At 35.9% G+C, this 13,129-nt stretch overlaps 1 protein-coding gene across 2 annotated transcripts in view; it reads right to left on the bottom strand.

Moving 5' to 3' along the window:
• Positions 1–13,129, bottom strand: part of LOC107035897 — a 116,830-nt gene that overhangs the window by 4,871 nt on the left and 98,830 nt on the right. For both annotated transcript variants that reach the window (XM_015253530.1, XM_015253531.2), the window contains 3 exons: positions 3,149–3,342; positions 2,824–3,006; positions 1,560–1,885 (listed from right to left, as the gene is read on the bottom strand). In XM_015253530.1, the coding sequence (XP_015109016.1) occupies positions 1,560–1,885; positions 2,824–3,006; positions 3,149–3,342 (703 nt within the window). The remainder of the gene's footprint in view (positions 1–1,559; positions 1,886–2,823; positions 3,007–3,148; positions 3,343–13,129) is intronic.

A 13,129-nucleotide genomic window follows, 5' to 3' on the forward strand; every position in this document is an offset into this window, starting at 1 on the left:
TGTAATCCCCAGACAGTTTGCGTTGTGCTGACAGTGAGAAATAAACGAGAATTATTGCGGTGGGGCCACATAATTTCATGTTGGGGGGAGGAGATAAGAGCATTCGGATCGTGTCAGAATTTAGTTAATTATGTTAATATCCGTGATCAAAATTCTAAAATTCTAAAATTCTAAAATTCTAAGATTCTAAAATTCTAAAATTCTAAAATTCTAAAATCCTAAAATTCTAAAATTCTAAAATTCTAAAATTCTAAAATTCTAAAATTCTAAGATTCTAAAATTCTAAAATTCTGAAATTCTGAAATTCTAAAATTCTAAAATTCTAAAATTCTAAAATTCTAAAATTCTAAAATTCTAAAATTCTAAAATTCTAAAATTCTAAAATTCTAAAATTCTAAAATTCTAAAATTCTAAAATTCTAAAATTCTAAAATTCTAAAATTCTAAAATTCTAAAATTCTAAAATTCTAAAATTCTAAAATTCTAAAATTCTAAAATTCTAAAATTCTAAAATTCTAAAATTCTAAAATTCTAAAATTCTAAAATTCTAAAATTCTAAAATTCTAAAATTCTAAAATTCTAAAATTCTAAAATTCTAAAATTCTAAAATTCTAAAATTCTAAAATTCTAAAATTCTAAAATTCTAAAATTCTAAAATTCTAAAATTCTAAAATTCTAAAATTCTAAAATTCTAAAATTCTAAAATTCTAAAATTCTAAAATTCTAAAATTCTAAAATTCTAAAATTCTAAAATTCTAAAATTCTAAAATTCTAAAATTCTAAAATTCTAAAATTCTAAAATTCTAAAATTCTAAAATTCTAAAATTCTAAAATTCTAAAATTCTAAAATTCTAAAATTCTAAAATTCTAAAATTCTAAAATTCTAAAATTCTAAAATTCTAAAATTCTAAAATTCTAAAATTCTAAAATTCTAAAATTCTAAAATTCTAAAATTCTAAAATTCTAAAATTCTAAAATTCTAAAATTCTAAAATTCTAAAATTCTAAAATTCTAAAATTCTAAAATTCTAAAATTCTAAAATTCTAAAATTCTAAAATTCCAAAAGCCTAAAATCCCAAAATCCTACAATCCTACAATCCTAAACTCTTAAAAACCTGTGATGATTTTCAAATAAATGGATAATTTCTTTATTTGAATCAAGAAGGCATTTCTTCATGTTTAAAAAATTATTCATTGAATGTGAATAAAAACGCAAATAAAGATCATGTAGTTTGAATAACAGCATTTCCTACAAACTATTTGAATTAACCATTTCTGTGATTGTAGAAAAACGAGATGAAAGTTTTCGATGTTTCGACTTTAAATTTTCCAAGTCCTTATCAGGATAAAAAAAACAGTCTCTTTATTTTCCTCTATGAACATCAACACAGCAATTAGGTAATCATTTCACCTAATGAATATTCACCATATTATGATATCACATAATTTGGAGTGTGTTCATGATCGAAGAAGATGAGACGCTGAATTTTATTCAGCTCCACCATCGGAATAGTTCCCCAACAATTCACGAGTGAATACGAACAGAAATGGAATCCTTACCGCAGACTCGTTCGAGGTGGACGGAGTGGATGATCGGGCTCAGTCGGTGACAATGCTGATACGGGAGTCTGTGCCAAGTCTCGATAGAGACGAAGTTTAACTCTTGGTCCACACTGCCTGAGCAATGCAACTGCCTCCTCGTGGCTCATTGGTGACAGGGGTGCACCATCTACCGCAACAATCTTGTCGCCTGGCTGAATACGACCGTCGCTCAATGCTGGTTCACGCACCAATGCCCTCACATAATGGCCCAAAGCACTGCTATCCACCTTACGTAGAGTGAAACCCAAACTTCCGCCCACTTTAGTCATCTCAATGTCAAATTCCTGGAAATGGAAGAGTGACATTTTCTATTCAAGTAAAACCGACATTTTTTTTTATCTATATATCTCTGGTGTTGCCCGGACAATTCCTTCCATCTAAAAATGTTGAGCTTTTTCTTTTTTTCTATGGATAGCAAAAAATTCGAGTTTTTAGACTGGAATTTATTCAACTTTTCTGGAAAATCCTAGAATTTTCCCATTTTTTTTAGAAACCCACAAATCCTCCTGAACTTTTCCCGAAATCCGAAAGTTCTTTTCAGTAGCGAAGCGGTAAACCGGGTTAAGTCGATTTTGACTTTGGGTCAGTTTTTGATGAATATCTCGGAATCTAAGAGAGATGGCAAAATTTTCCCATGACCTTTTTTGTAACCCTCAATTGGCTCTACAAAAAAGGTCATGACAAAAAATTTTCCATCTCTTTTAGATTCCGCAATATTTGTCAAAAACTGGCCAATAGTCAAAATCGACTTAACCTGGTTTACCGCTTCACTACTGTTTTCAGCTGCCCAGAAAACCTAGAATCAAGAATTCTTTCATTTTATCCTCTGAAACATTTCACTATTATGTACAGAATTTTCAGAGAATTCCAGAAATCTCGAGAAAGTTCTATGCTGCATCCTGTTGTATGCAACACAATGCCTGTATAGCACCTGTTATACCGGGTACCCGAAACTAATTACCGAAAAAGGTTACAGATTTATCATGCGTAAAATTTCCTCGTAAATATTTGATAACTCAACCAAGATAGGAAAATTTTAATCCTCATCAAAAGTTATTCATTTTCATTCATTAAAAAATGTACATAAAAAACTCCTCGAAGTCAAATTGCCTAATCCAATTGAACATTGGAATCGCCAATTTTTCCTATCCAATAATGCCCCATCATAAATGCATTTCCCATTTTTTATTGAGATAAAATGCTCCCAGATGGAATGACATACCCCACAAGGTTCGATCTGAAGTGGTGGAAGTGGATTGAGTAATCTCAGGGGTGGAGGTGGCTCACGACGTGCTGGAGGGGGTGGCGGTGCACCGGGGGGTGAAATATTTTGCTCATCCCCTGGGAGTCGACACACTAAAAGCTCGACTGTGCTCGATGTCGTTCGTAGTACCTCCAGAGCCTCCTGAATAAATGGACGAAAAAAAAAATTAGCGATAGCAGAGAGGAGGATCCATCGAAAATACGTTTGTTTGATTTCTCTATATTCATTCCTCGAAATTGCTTCGAGGTGCACAATGACATCAGTTGTCTGTGCTTGAACTCACGTAGTTGGTGAGATCGGTGAGGGGTATGCCGTTTGCCGCAAGAAGAATGTCACCGGGTTGAAGTTTGTTGGATAGTGCCGCTGGCTGTTGAGGAAACAGCCTTTTAACTCTCACTGGACCAGCACTACCACCACCAGATACACTTAACCCAAGCCCACGGCTACTTTTCTGCAGGGTCACCCGAAACGTGCTCTCTGAAATGAAAAATTCAATCAATTGATGGTGAGTTGGGTTTCAGAGCCTTTTTATTTTCGTCTGTGGGTAACTTCTCGGGGTTTCTATCGAGTTTCTTTTGCCGAGGGGTGGAAGCTTTGTAGTTGTAAGTGTTTTTGGATTCGTACTTCTGGGGAATAAGTCACTTTCGAGGGGTTGGGGTAGTCTTTTTTTGTGGGGGTGAGTTTGTGTTGGTGATTGTTTGAAGTAGTTGAGTGAGGGGTGAAAATTATCTACGGGTCTCAATTTTTTGACGAATTTGAAGTAGCTTGAGGGGAATTGAACGTGTTTGAGATTTAAAATTTTAAAAGTTCGGGTTAAGTTGTGAGGTACATGATGATTGCAGACACTGCTAACAATTTTACTCTTGAAATTTCAAGTGAAAAACCTTCAAATATTTAAAAACGACAAACTTACATGGAATTTTCACATCAGTTACATGAAATTGACCAATCAGTTAATTTCTTGAATGTTCAAGTAATTCTCGATTTTCAGGTCCATACGGCCCGAAAAACCTTGAAAATTCTCTGTTTATTGAAAATTGAATTATTTGTGATGTTTCATTTTCACGATGAGTTCAGAAATTCAAGCTTTTATTAAAAAATCAATGATTGTTTAACATGAAAAACCGAATTTTTGTGAATTTTGCTTTCATTTGGAATTGAATTCAATCTCACAACATCGAAAATTCAGATGACGTTGTGACTGAAATTTCAAGAAATTTCTAACAGTGCAGTAAGAGTCTTGAAAGTTTCTAACGAGTCACATTTCCACTGACATTTCAAGGAATTTTTTTATGGAAAATTCCTAATTTCGTGGAAAAATCCGCGGGAATTGAAAATTTCAAGTCAATTATTCTGGGAAAATTAATGAAAAATTAGATAAATTCAGAGAAATCTCTATCTTGAAAAATTGAATCAACGTTTTTTAAACCTTCAATAATGTAAGGGTCAAATCCTTGTAATATTACAGAAATTTAATATTGAAGGGGATCCCTGTTGATACGGCTATCCCTTTGGCTATTTCTTCTCTAAAAAGGCCCACAATATGAAAATTCAAAGATGACACATGAATTTAGAAAAATACAGCTGAAAATAAAATAAAAAGGAATTATAATATTTGTGGCCGCTGTTGTACACTGAATCCATTTTGCTATCTCCCTTAGATTTCGAGATATTCACACGGACAGAAATATTCAATAAAAATTACGTATCTTTTTCGTAATTCCGGAGCGCTAAGTGGTTGTCGGAAATTTTACGGAACTGTCACGTAATGTTTACCTGAAATCATAAAATTTTTCCAGAGGAATCCATGTCTTTTCAACTAGGCGACATTTCAACTACCGACTGTTCAACTAACGATATTTCAACCACGACATTTTAACTGCTCAACCTTAATAGCTTATTTTAGTTGAAATATCGCCGTTAAAATGTCGTAGTTGAAAATTTCAGTTAAAATGTCGTAGTTGAAAATTTCAGTTGAAATGTCGTAGTTGAAATGTCGCCTAGTTGAAAAGACGTGCTACCTTTCCAGAGCGTTCCGTAATTTTTCACAGGAGATTCAGGTAAAAATTACGATACTGTCACTTCAATTTTCCGAGTCGATTCCGTAATCGGTGAGCGAACTGTGAGTTCCATAATTTTTACCGACCATTTCTCTTTGTGCATCGAAAACTGACGAATAGTCAAAATCGACTTAAACAGTTTAACCGTTTCGCTACTGAAACTAATTTCGGCGTCAAAATTTCAAGAGTGATCAGTAATTTCTGTTCTGCATGATGATAGTTTGAGCTTGGGCTTGAACAAGTTTGAGGTGACTTGAACTAGTTCGCACTGCAAACTTTCGCGAGTTATGATCAGTTTGTGGTCTACATAAAGAGTAGATAATCTTGCGCTTAAATGAGCTCGAGACCGACGTAAAATAATTCGAGCTTCAAATTCAATACTTATAATTCAACTTTTAAGCTGTAATTGAATGCCATTCGAAACCCCATTTTCCAGAATTGAAACGCTTGATAAATAAAATCCCTTCAACAGTTTCCGACACGGAATTTGTCAGGAACAGAATGAAAATAGTTTTTACAACGGAAGCAACGATTCGAAAACGAATGCCTCTTCCACTCCCTCTGTGAACCTGTTCCGCATGAACTTTTTTTTTCACCAGTCTCTGAATAGAGTTCCAGGTGCACCCCCCGACGGATCATTGAGGACTTTCCGCCGGAGCGGCCGGATATTGGAAAGAACCAAACTACTGACATATCGTTTCAACACATTGTTCAGATCATTGTGAGTACATCCCAGTGGATTCGAATACTCCCACGACAAAAGGTAATTTACATTTGATGCGTCACGGGTAATTTTCCTCGACACACAACGACGACACTCTCTCCTCTTATTTACATCTATTTACTCGTTTTCTTGGTTGCGGAGAGAGAGCTGATTTACTGCGAGCCTCGTGAGACTGCCAGTGGAAAAGAGGGTAACAAATTGTGCTCCGGGTTTATTTCAGAAAACATCCAGAACTATAATTGCCCACTGGAATGGGAAAAAATGAATCAGGGGACAAACAAGCGCATGTCGGAAGTCAACTGCTGACTAGTGGATTTTTTTTTAACGAAAGAGAAAAAATAGTGGAATGGCAAAAAAGCGAATGCAAACGAGTGGTTCAGCGAAACAGAACGCAAATTGCTACGTCTGTTTGTGCGGCATGAAGAGATCGAAATTTCATTTCCATTTATGATTTGGTTTCAATCTCAGCTTTCTCCCATTTTCACCGAACAAAAGGAAAATTCTTGATTAAGTTGTGTTTTGTTTCGTACTTGGGAAAAAACGATTCTTTACTTTCGAGAGAGAATATCGTCGTGGATTTTTCGGGTGAGGGATTTTTCGATACGACATTTTCACACGTTTCCAATCGAATGTAGTAAAATGTGCTTGAATAAAGCGAAAGAAACAAATTTTTAATGAAAAAAAGTTAAAATAAGAGAAAATTGCTTTCGTCACAAGATAGTCAACATATTTTTGCTAATAAATGAGAATTTGCATCCGAATGGAATTTGTATGACGATGTGTTTTAATTTGAATTCAATGATCCATTGAATTCAACTGCCAACAATACACTGCTAGAAATTTATTGAAATATCAGTCACAGCGTCACCTGAATTTTCAATCTTGTGAATTTGAATTTAATTTCAAATGAAAATGTTTGTAAAATTTATCATTTATCTTGAACATTCGGAAAATAGGGATCATTGATATTGCAATGAAAACTTGAATGTTCAAACTCATTGCGAAAATTAAAATTGTTTTAGATGCAATTGAATTTTTAATACATTGAGAATTCAGAAACGTCATGCTCTGAATTTTTTCAATGTTCAAAATTTTTCAGTGCTGTGCGGACCTGGAAATCGAGAATTTCTTGAATATTCAAGAAATGAACTGATTCGTCAATGAAGAAAATCATCATTCGTCATCTTCGTTCGTGATTCGTGAATGAAATATACAGAAATTTCACTTTTCACAACTTTGTTGTTGTTAAAAATTTCAAGCTTTTTCACTTGAAATTTCAAGAGTAATTTTCTAACAGTGTACCTTAACGGTGGCAGCCAACAGTTAACTTACTACGCCGGGGCGAAAAATATCGCTCTAACCATAGGAAATTAAATAAATGACCCTTACCCAAGTGCTTACCACCCTCGCCGTCGGATCCGGTGGTAATTCCGCACGTGGGCACGACTCATTTATTTTACCTCCCTAGGTTAGACATACTATTTTCACTTGCGGGAGGTCTTCCCTCCCAGGGGTCAAAGAACACTTTTCCGACGAGTGTCGTTTCATCACAATGTGTGGAAAGTGGAATTTTCATCACACTGCCCGTAAAACGTCGTTCAAATTTTTTACTTCGTGTCATCCATCAAACGCCGTTTACGGACATTGCGAAGAAAAATTATGTTCGTCACTCGGCCGAAAACAACTTTTCTGACTAGCGCGATTGCATTCCTCGGCTTCGTCTCTGTCTGCAACCCTTACACTCGTCAGAAATGTTTTTTTCGGCCTTATGATGAAAATAGCTATTTGCGCACGCAGAGCGTGCGTAAAATTTCACCTTACGCACAAATGAATAAATAGTATATTTCGATACGAGTGCGGAAAAGTGTTTTCGCCTTATAGTTCTCGCCTTCGGCTCGTGCTATAAACCTCCCACGAGCCAAAAAACACTTTTCCCGTGAGTACCGAACAATATTTTTCATCACAATGTGTAGAAAATGGACGTTATTAGGCGTAAAAAGTTACTTTTTCGCACAGCGCGATGAAAAAGTCTATTCTGTCTGATAAAACATATCACTATTCTTTCCTCAATTATATTTTTCATCACGCTGTGGGTAAAGTGACATTTTACGCACGCTCCGCGTGCGCAAAACCCCACTTCCCACACATTGTGATGAAAAATAGGGTTCGATACTCGCGGGAAAAGTGTTCTTAGACTCGTGGGATTATATCACTCGCCTTCGGCTCGTGCTATAAACCTCCCACGAGCCCAAAAACACTTTCCTGCAATCGTATCGAAATATACTATTTTTTCTTCCCGATACAATAATGTTTACTAGTGCGTAAAGATCCATTTTTTCTCACACACGTGTAACACATCCTATTTTTTATGGTACCTGCCGAATTCACTGTTCGAAACGGTAGCCAGGTAAAGTGGTTGTTTTTTGTGCACGAGTGCGTAAAGTTCAAGAGCGTGCGTAAAGTGGAATTCGAGGGCGCAAAGCGAAGCTTTAAGGATGTACTACACCCTTTCGGTCAAAATTCAGGTTTTTTTCACTTTCCTAGCAAATTATTGATCGGATTGACGCGAAATAATATACAGTTTTTGCGTTTTATCATTATTGATTGACTCACGAAGTTTCATGGCAGTGCAATCATTTTCCTGCATTTTTTCTAAAGTTTTGTGAATTTCCCAAATGTTTTAGAAAAAACGCAGGAAAATGATTGCACGATCGTGAAATTTCGTGAGTCATTAAATAATGATAAAGCACAAAAACGGTATATTTTTTCACTTCAATCCGATCAACAATTTACCAGAAAAATTCAAAAAACGTGAATTTTGGCGAAAAGGGTGCAATAAGCATAAGAATCTACTTTACGCTCCCTTGGGAACTTTACGTACGCCGTGCGGAAAAGAACCCCTTTACACATACCAAACCGTTCGGAAAAGTACACTTTTTGGGTAGGTATCACAAAAATAACAAATTTGAACTCCTGAGGCCAAAATTAATTATTCCGCCACAAAAAATTGGAAATTTCGGATTGGACGAATACAATACTTCTATTTGGAACCAAAAAACTTCCATAATTTTTCTCTCAATGTTGAAAGCCCCAGTTCTTCCAGAAGCAATCGATAAAATATTCAATCATGAAGAAAGTCCCCCTAAAAATCCCCTAAAAATGTTCCAATAAAAATAAAAAATTTCCCCCATTTCCCCCACCCTCTAATTCCCTACGAATAAGTGTTGCATTCGCGTTTTAAACCTGTTATTCTCTCCCTTCATTCTCCATTCAAAACCCATCTATACACCGACTGGCGATATAAATTGGCGCAAGTCAATTGAACAGATTCAGGCAACAGTAGAGGTATAGAATATCGGGAGCAGGGGAGTGCAGGGGTAACAGTATTCACGCTTGGTCAAATGGATGCAATAATGAACGCGCAAAGCCAATATCGATTGCTCCTCAAAATTGCCATTGCATGTGGGCTCTCCACCTGTATACAATTCGTACTCCAAATTCTTTTCCCACCCCCATACCTCCCGCCCCTTCTCTCTCACCTCGTACGCCTCTTCCTCCGTCTGCTTCACAATTTTAAGTACCATGAGTTCCGCCAATTTGCCTCCCCCCTCCCTCCACCCGCATAATGAGCGTCAGTCACGATCGCTCGGATGAATTTTCATGTTTATAACATTCGATAAAATACGAGTAAAACATTGAATAAACGTGAAATTCCACCCCTCATTGTTTTATCGTACCAGCACTGACTCACGAAATTTTCTCTCATCGCATGTACCTCACTTTTATTTCAATGTACGGGTGGTGGTGGTGAGTGGGGGGAGGATTCCTTTTTACAACCCCTCAGTATATCCCTCAGATGATGGTATCCATTATTTTTCTATTCTATGCAGAATAAAAAAAATGGAAGAGTGGAGACAAAGTTTTATTGAGTCATCAAACGAGTGGAACGACGTCACAACGCCGGTCCTTTTATTCTCCTGCCAGCTGTGGCTGCTGCAGAAGCCTACTCGTACTACGTGGGAAAATAACAGGTTGGGCGGGGAGGGGGGAGGGCGTAATGGAGGTGTGGGATCAATGACGCACGTGAATATCACGATATTTCATTGAAACAACTAGTTTTTTACCGGACTGCGGGAAAACCACAGTTAGTTTGAAGGGAGCGTTTTTCGGCAGGTTTATTTGATGGATTTTAAGGATATCCAAGTACTTTGGCTATTTTTTCTCCAGTGAAATGCTTTTCTACTTTTGTAGTCAAGCCTCACAGCTTTCATTTCAGCACCATTTGACCCTAAGTTTCCGGACATTTTACAAAAATTTTATTATTTAAACTTGTTAGAAAACATTATGAAAATCTGAAGAAATTTTAGAAAGTTTACTTCTGGAGGAAGATTAATGAAATAATTTAAAAGTTGCAATTTTTGAAAATTATGAGCCGTTTCTATAAATAATTTATAAACAATCAATTTTCTACCATAAAAATCATTTGTTCGGAATCGTAACAAATTTATTCATATTCAGAATTTTACCATAAATCGATTTCATGCCTAAAAAAAGAAGGTTTCCGAAAGTTTAAACAATTTTAATTATTTATTTATAAACAACGAATGTTTAAAGAATAATAATTCTGTGCAAAATGAAATTTGAATGACACTGAATATTCATGATTTTTTTTAGATTTTTCTCACGCAATTTAATTGACAAATTTGATGATTGAAAATAGTTGAATCTATAGTGTGGTCTGTACCATGCTGTAAAAGATACTTGGATATTCTTAAGAATTTTTTTTATGAAATTGGGACAAAGAGGGATTTTTGACGAGGAAATTTCTGTGAATGAAGTGGTCGTGGGCATATCATGCTTTGAAGGATTTATTTTTGTAGCTCTCCATTAGAATGTTTCCGGGGGAAACATTCTCGGTAAACTTCTACGAACGATATTCGCTTGAAATAAAAGAGAATATTTATAAGAATAACGAAAAAAGAAGGGAAAATTGTTTTCAATGAATTTCCATTAACATTTACTTATTTGAAATATTTATTGAATTTTTCGTGAACTTTGACTTGACTTTTTTGTCAATTAATATCGTGTGAATGAATGAGGTTGTTTTTTGACAATAAAATTTTTCATTAATTTTTATTGACGTTTATTTATGTTCAATATTCATTGAATTTTAATGAATGTTCCCTTGTCATTTTTGGTGAATAGCCGTTCGTAAATGAATGAAAATTAATAGTTCCAATTATGACAATCAATCCAGAGCTATCATTCATTGGTGGCCAATATTCGCACATTTTGGCAGAAATTCTGTTTGATAAAGTCTGAGCAATTTTTCTTACGAAAGTGATTCAAATTGTTGTATTTCTCCATTCGAATTTCTGCGAGAAACATTCCGTTCCTAACTTTCTGCAAACGATACTCCCTTGAAATAAAACAGAATATTTATAAAAATGAAAAAGAGAAGAAAATTGTTTTACGAAAAAGATTTTTTCAATGAATTGCCATCAACATTTATTTATTTTCAATATTTATTAAATTTTAATAAGCTGTCCTTTGCCATTTTTGTCAATAAATATTTGGTAAATAAATGACAAAATTGTGTTACAAATAATTTTTTTTAAATAAACTCATTTATACGCATTTATTTCTAATACTTATTGAACTTAAATGAGTGCTTCCGTGATAGCTTCGTTAATTAACAGTTCGTAAATGACTGAAAATGAATAGGTCCAATTACAATTCAACACGAACAATCAACGCAGAATAATCATTCACAATGTCCATAGCATCCGATACTACACGCTCGGTAGAGCTTCCAATTTTTGATGTGTCAACATGCCAACTCTCGTTAACGAACTTTGGGGGAGATTAATTCTTGAAAAATCTCATGTCACAAGGGTTTGGAGACTCAGAAGAGTATATTACGTTACAAGTGTGAAAAAGTGGGAATGTTAATACTAGTAGGGTAATGTTTTTAGCACGCTTCGCGTGCCTAAAACGTTCCTTTTCCACACCTTGTTTTGAAAAATATCATTCCACTTATGGGAAAAGTGTTTTTTCGCTCGTGGGCGGTTTATAACATGAGCAGAAGGTGAGTGATATATTTTTAAGAGCCAATAAACACTTTTCCACACTTGTATCGAAATATACGATTTACTTTTACGTTCAGCGAGTGGTGGAACTGTGCCTTTTTCGTTTACGACTAAACGAAAAGGCGCTTTTCGGCAGGAGGTGAACGTAGTAGCAATGTCAAAATAGTATATTGTGTTACTGGTGCGTAAAGTTCCACTTTTTCACACGCACGTGTAACACATCCTATTTTTTGTGGTACCTGCCAAGTTCACTATTCGGAACGGTGGTAGGGGTAATGTGGTGTTTCTGCACCAGTACGTCAGGTTCAAGAGCATGCGTAAAGTGAATTTCGAGTGCGTAAAGCGAAGCTTTACGCACGAGCATTAACTTTACGCACGCCGTGCGGAAAACAACCGCTTTACGCACACTAAACCGGTTTGAGAAGTGTACTTTTGAGGTAGGTATCACAAAATAATATATTTCAATACGAGTGCGGAAAAGTGTTTTCGGCTTATAGCTCTCGCTTTCGGCTCATGCTATAAACCTCCCATGAGCCAAAATAGTATATCATTGCCTTCGGCTCGTGCTATAAACCTCCCACGAGCACAAAAACACTTTTCCCGCGAGTATCGAACGCTATTTTTCATCACAATGTGTGGGAAGTGGGGTTTTGCGCACGCAGATCGTGCGTAAAATGTCACTTTACACACAGCGTGCTGGAAAACACTTTTCCGATGAGTATCGAACGATATTTTTCATCACAATGTGGAGAAAAGGGACGTAAAGGCACGCTTCGCGTGCCTAAAAAGTTACTTTTTCGTACGGCGTAATGAAAAAGTCCATTGTGTCTGATAGAATCTATTACTATTCTTTCCTCAATTTATTGTCTCTCTTCCCGATACAATAATGTTTTTAACAAGCTCCGGAATGCCAAAAAAATCCCAGATAATTCTAGTTACTTCCCCCCTGTCAGTCTACATGACGTTGAATAATAGTAGCTGAACAAGAAATGGTTATTACATCAAGAACCGAAAGATAGCGATAAAAAAAAGAGAAATGTGTGCAATGCTATTTTTTCGCTTATCTAGCATTTCCCCGAATGTGAGTGTGTGATTGTACACATGCAAGGGGGTGTTGTTATAAGATGAACGAGTTAGACACGTAAAGTGTTACAGTAGAAATCGAGAGGGTGTTAAGGCACGATAGCAACCGAACGCCGAACAACGCTGACAACTATGAATTATTGCGTTTGGAAAAGAGGGGGGTGGAGGGGTGAATACCTGGCGAACGAGCTCTTGCCGGATTTCCTGAAGACCTCTCTTTCCCTCAACAGTGGTATTTTCTGTTTTATCGCCCCTCTTTTTCGTGGAACGAGAGACGGGTGAGGGGCGATAAATGCCTCGGGTCGTAG

The sequence above is a fragment of the Diachasma alloeum genome, unplaced genomic scaffold (assembly GCF_001412515.2).
Source record: "Diachasma alloeum isolate Michigan unplaced genomic scaffold, Dall2.0 Dall_scaffold_00201, whole genome shotgun sequence".
NCBI classification, from domain to species: domain Eukaryota; kingdom Metazoa; phylum Arthropoda; class Insecta; order Hymenoptera; family Braconidae; genus Diachasma; species Diachasma alloeum.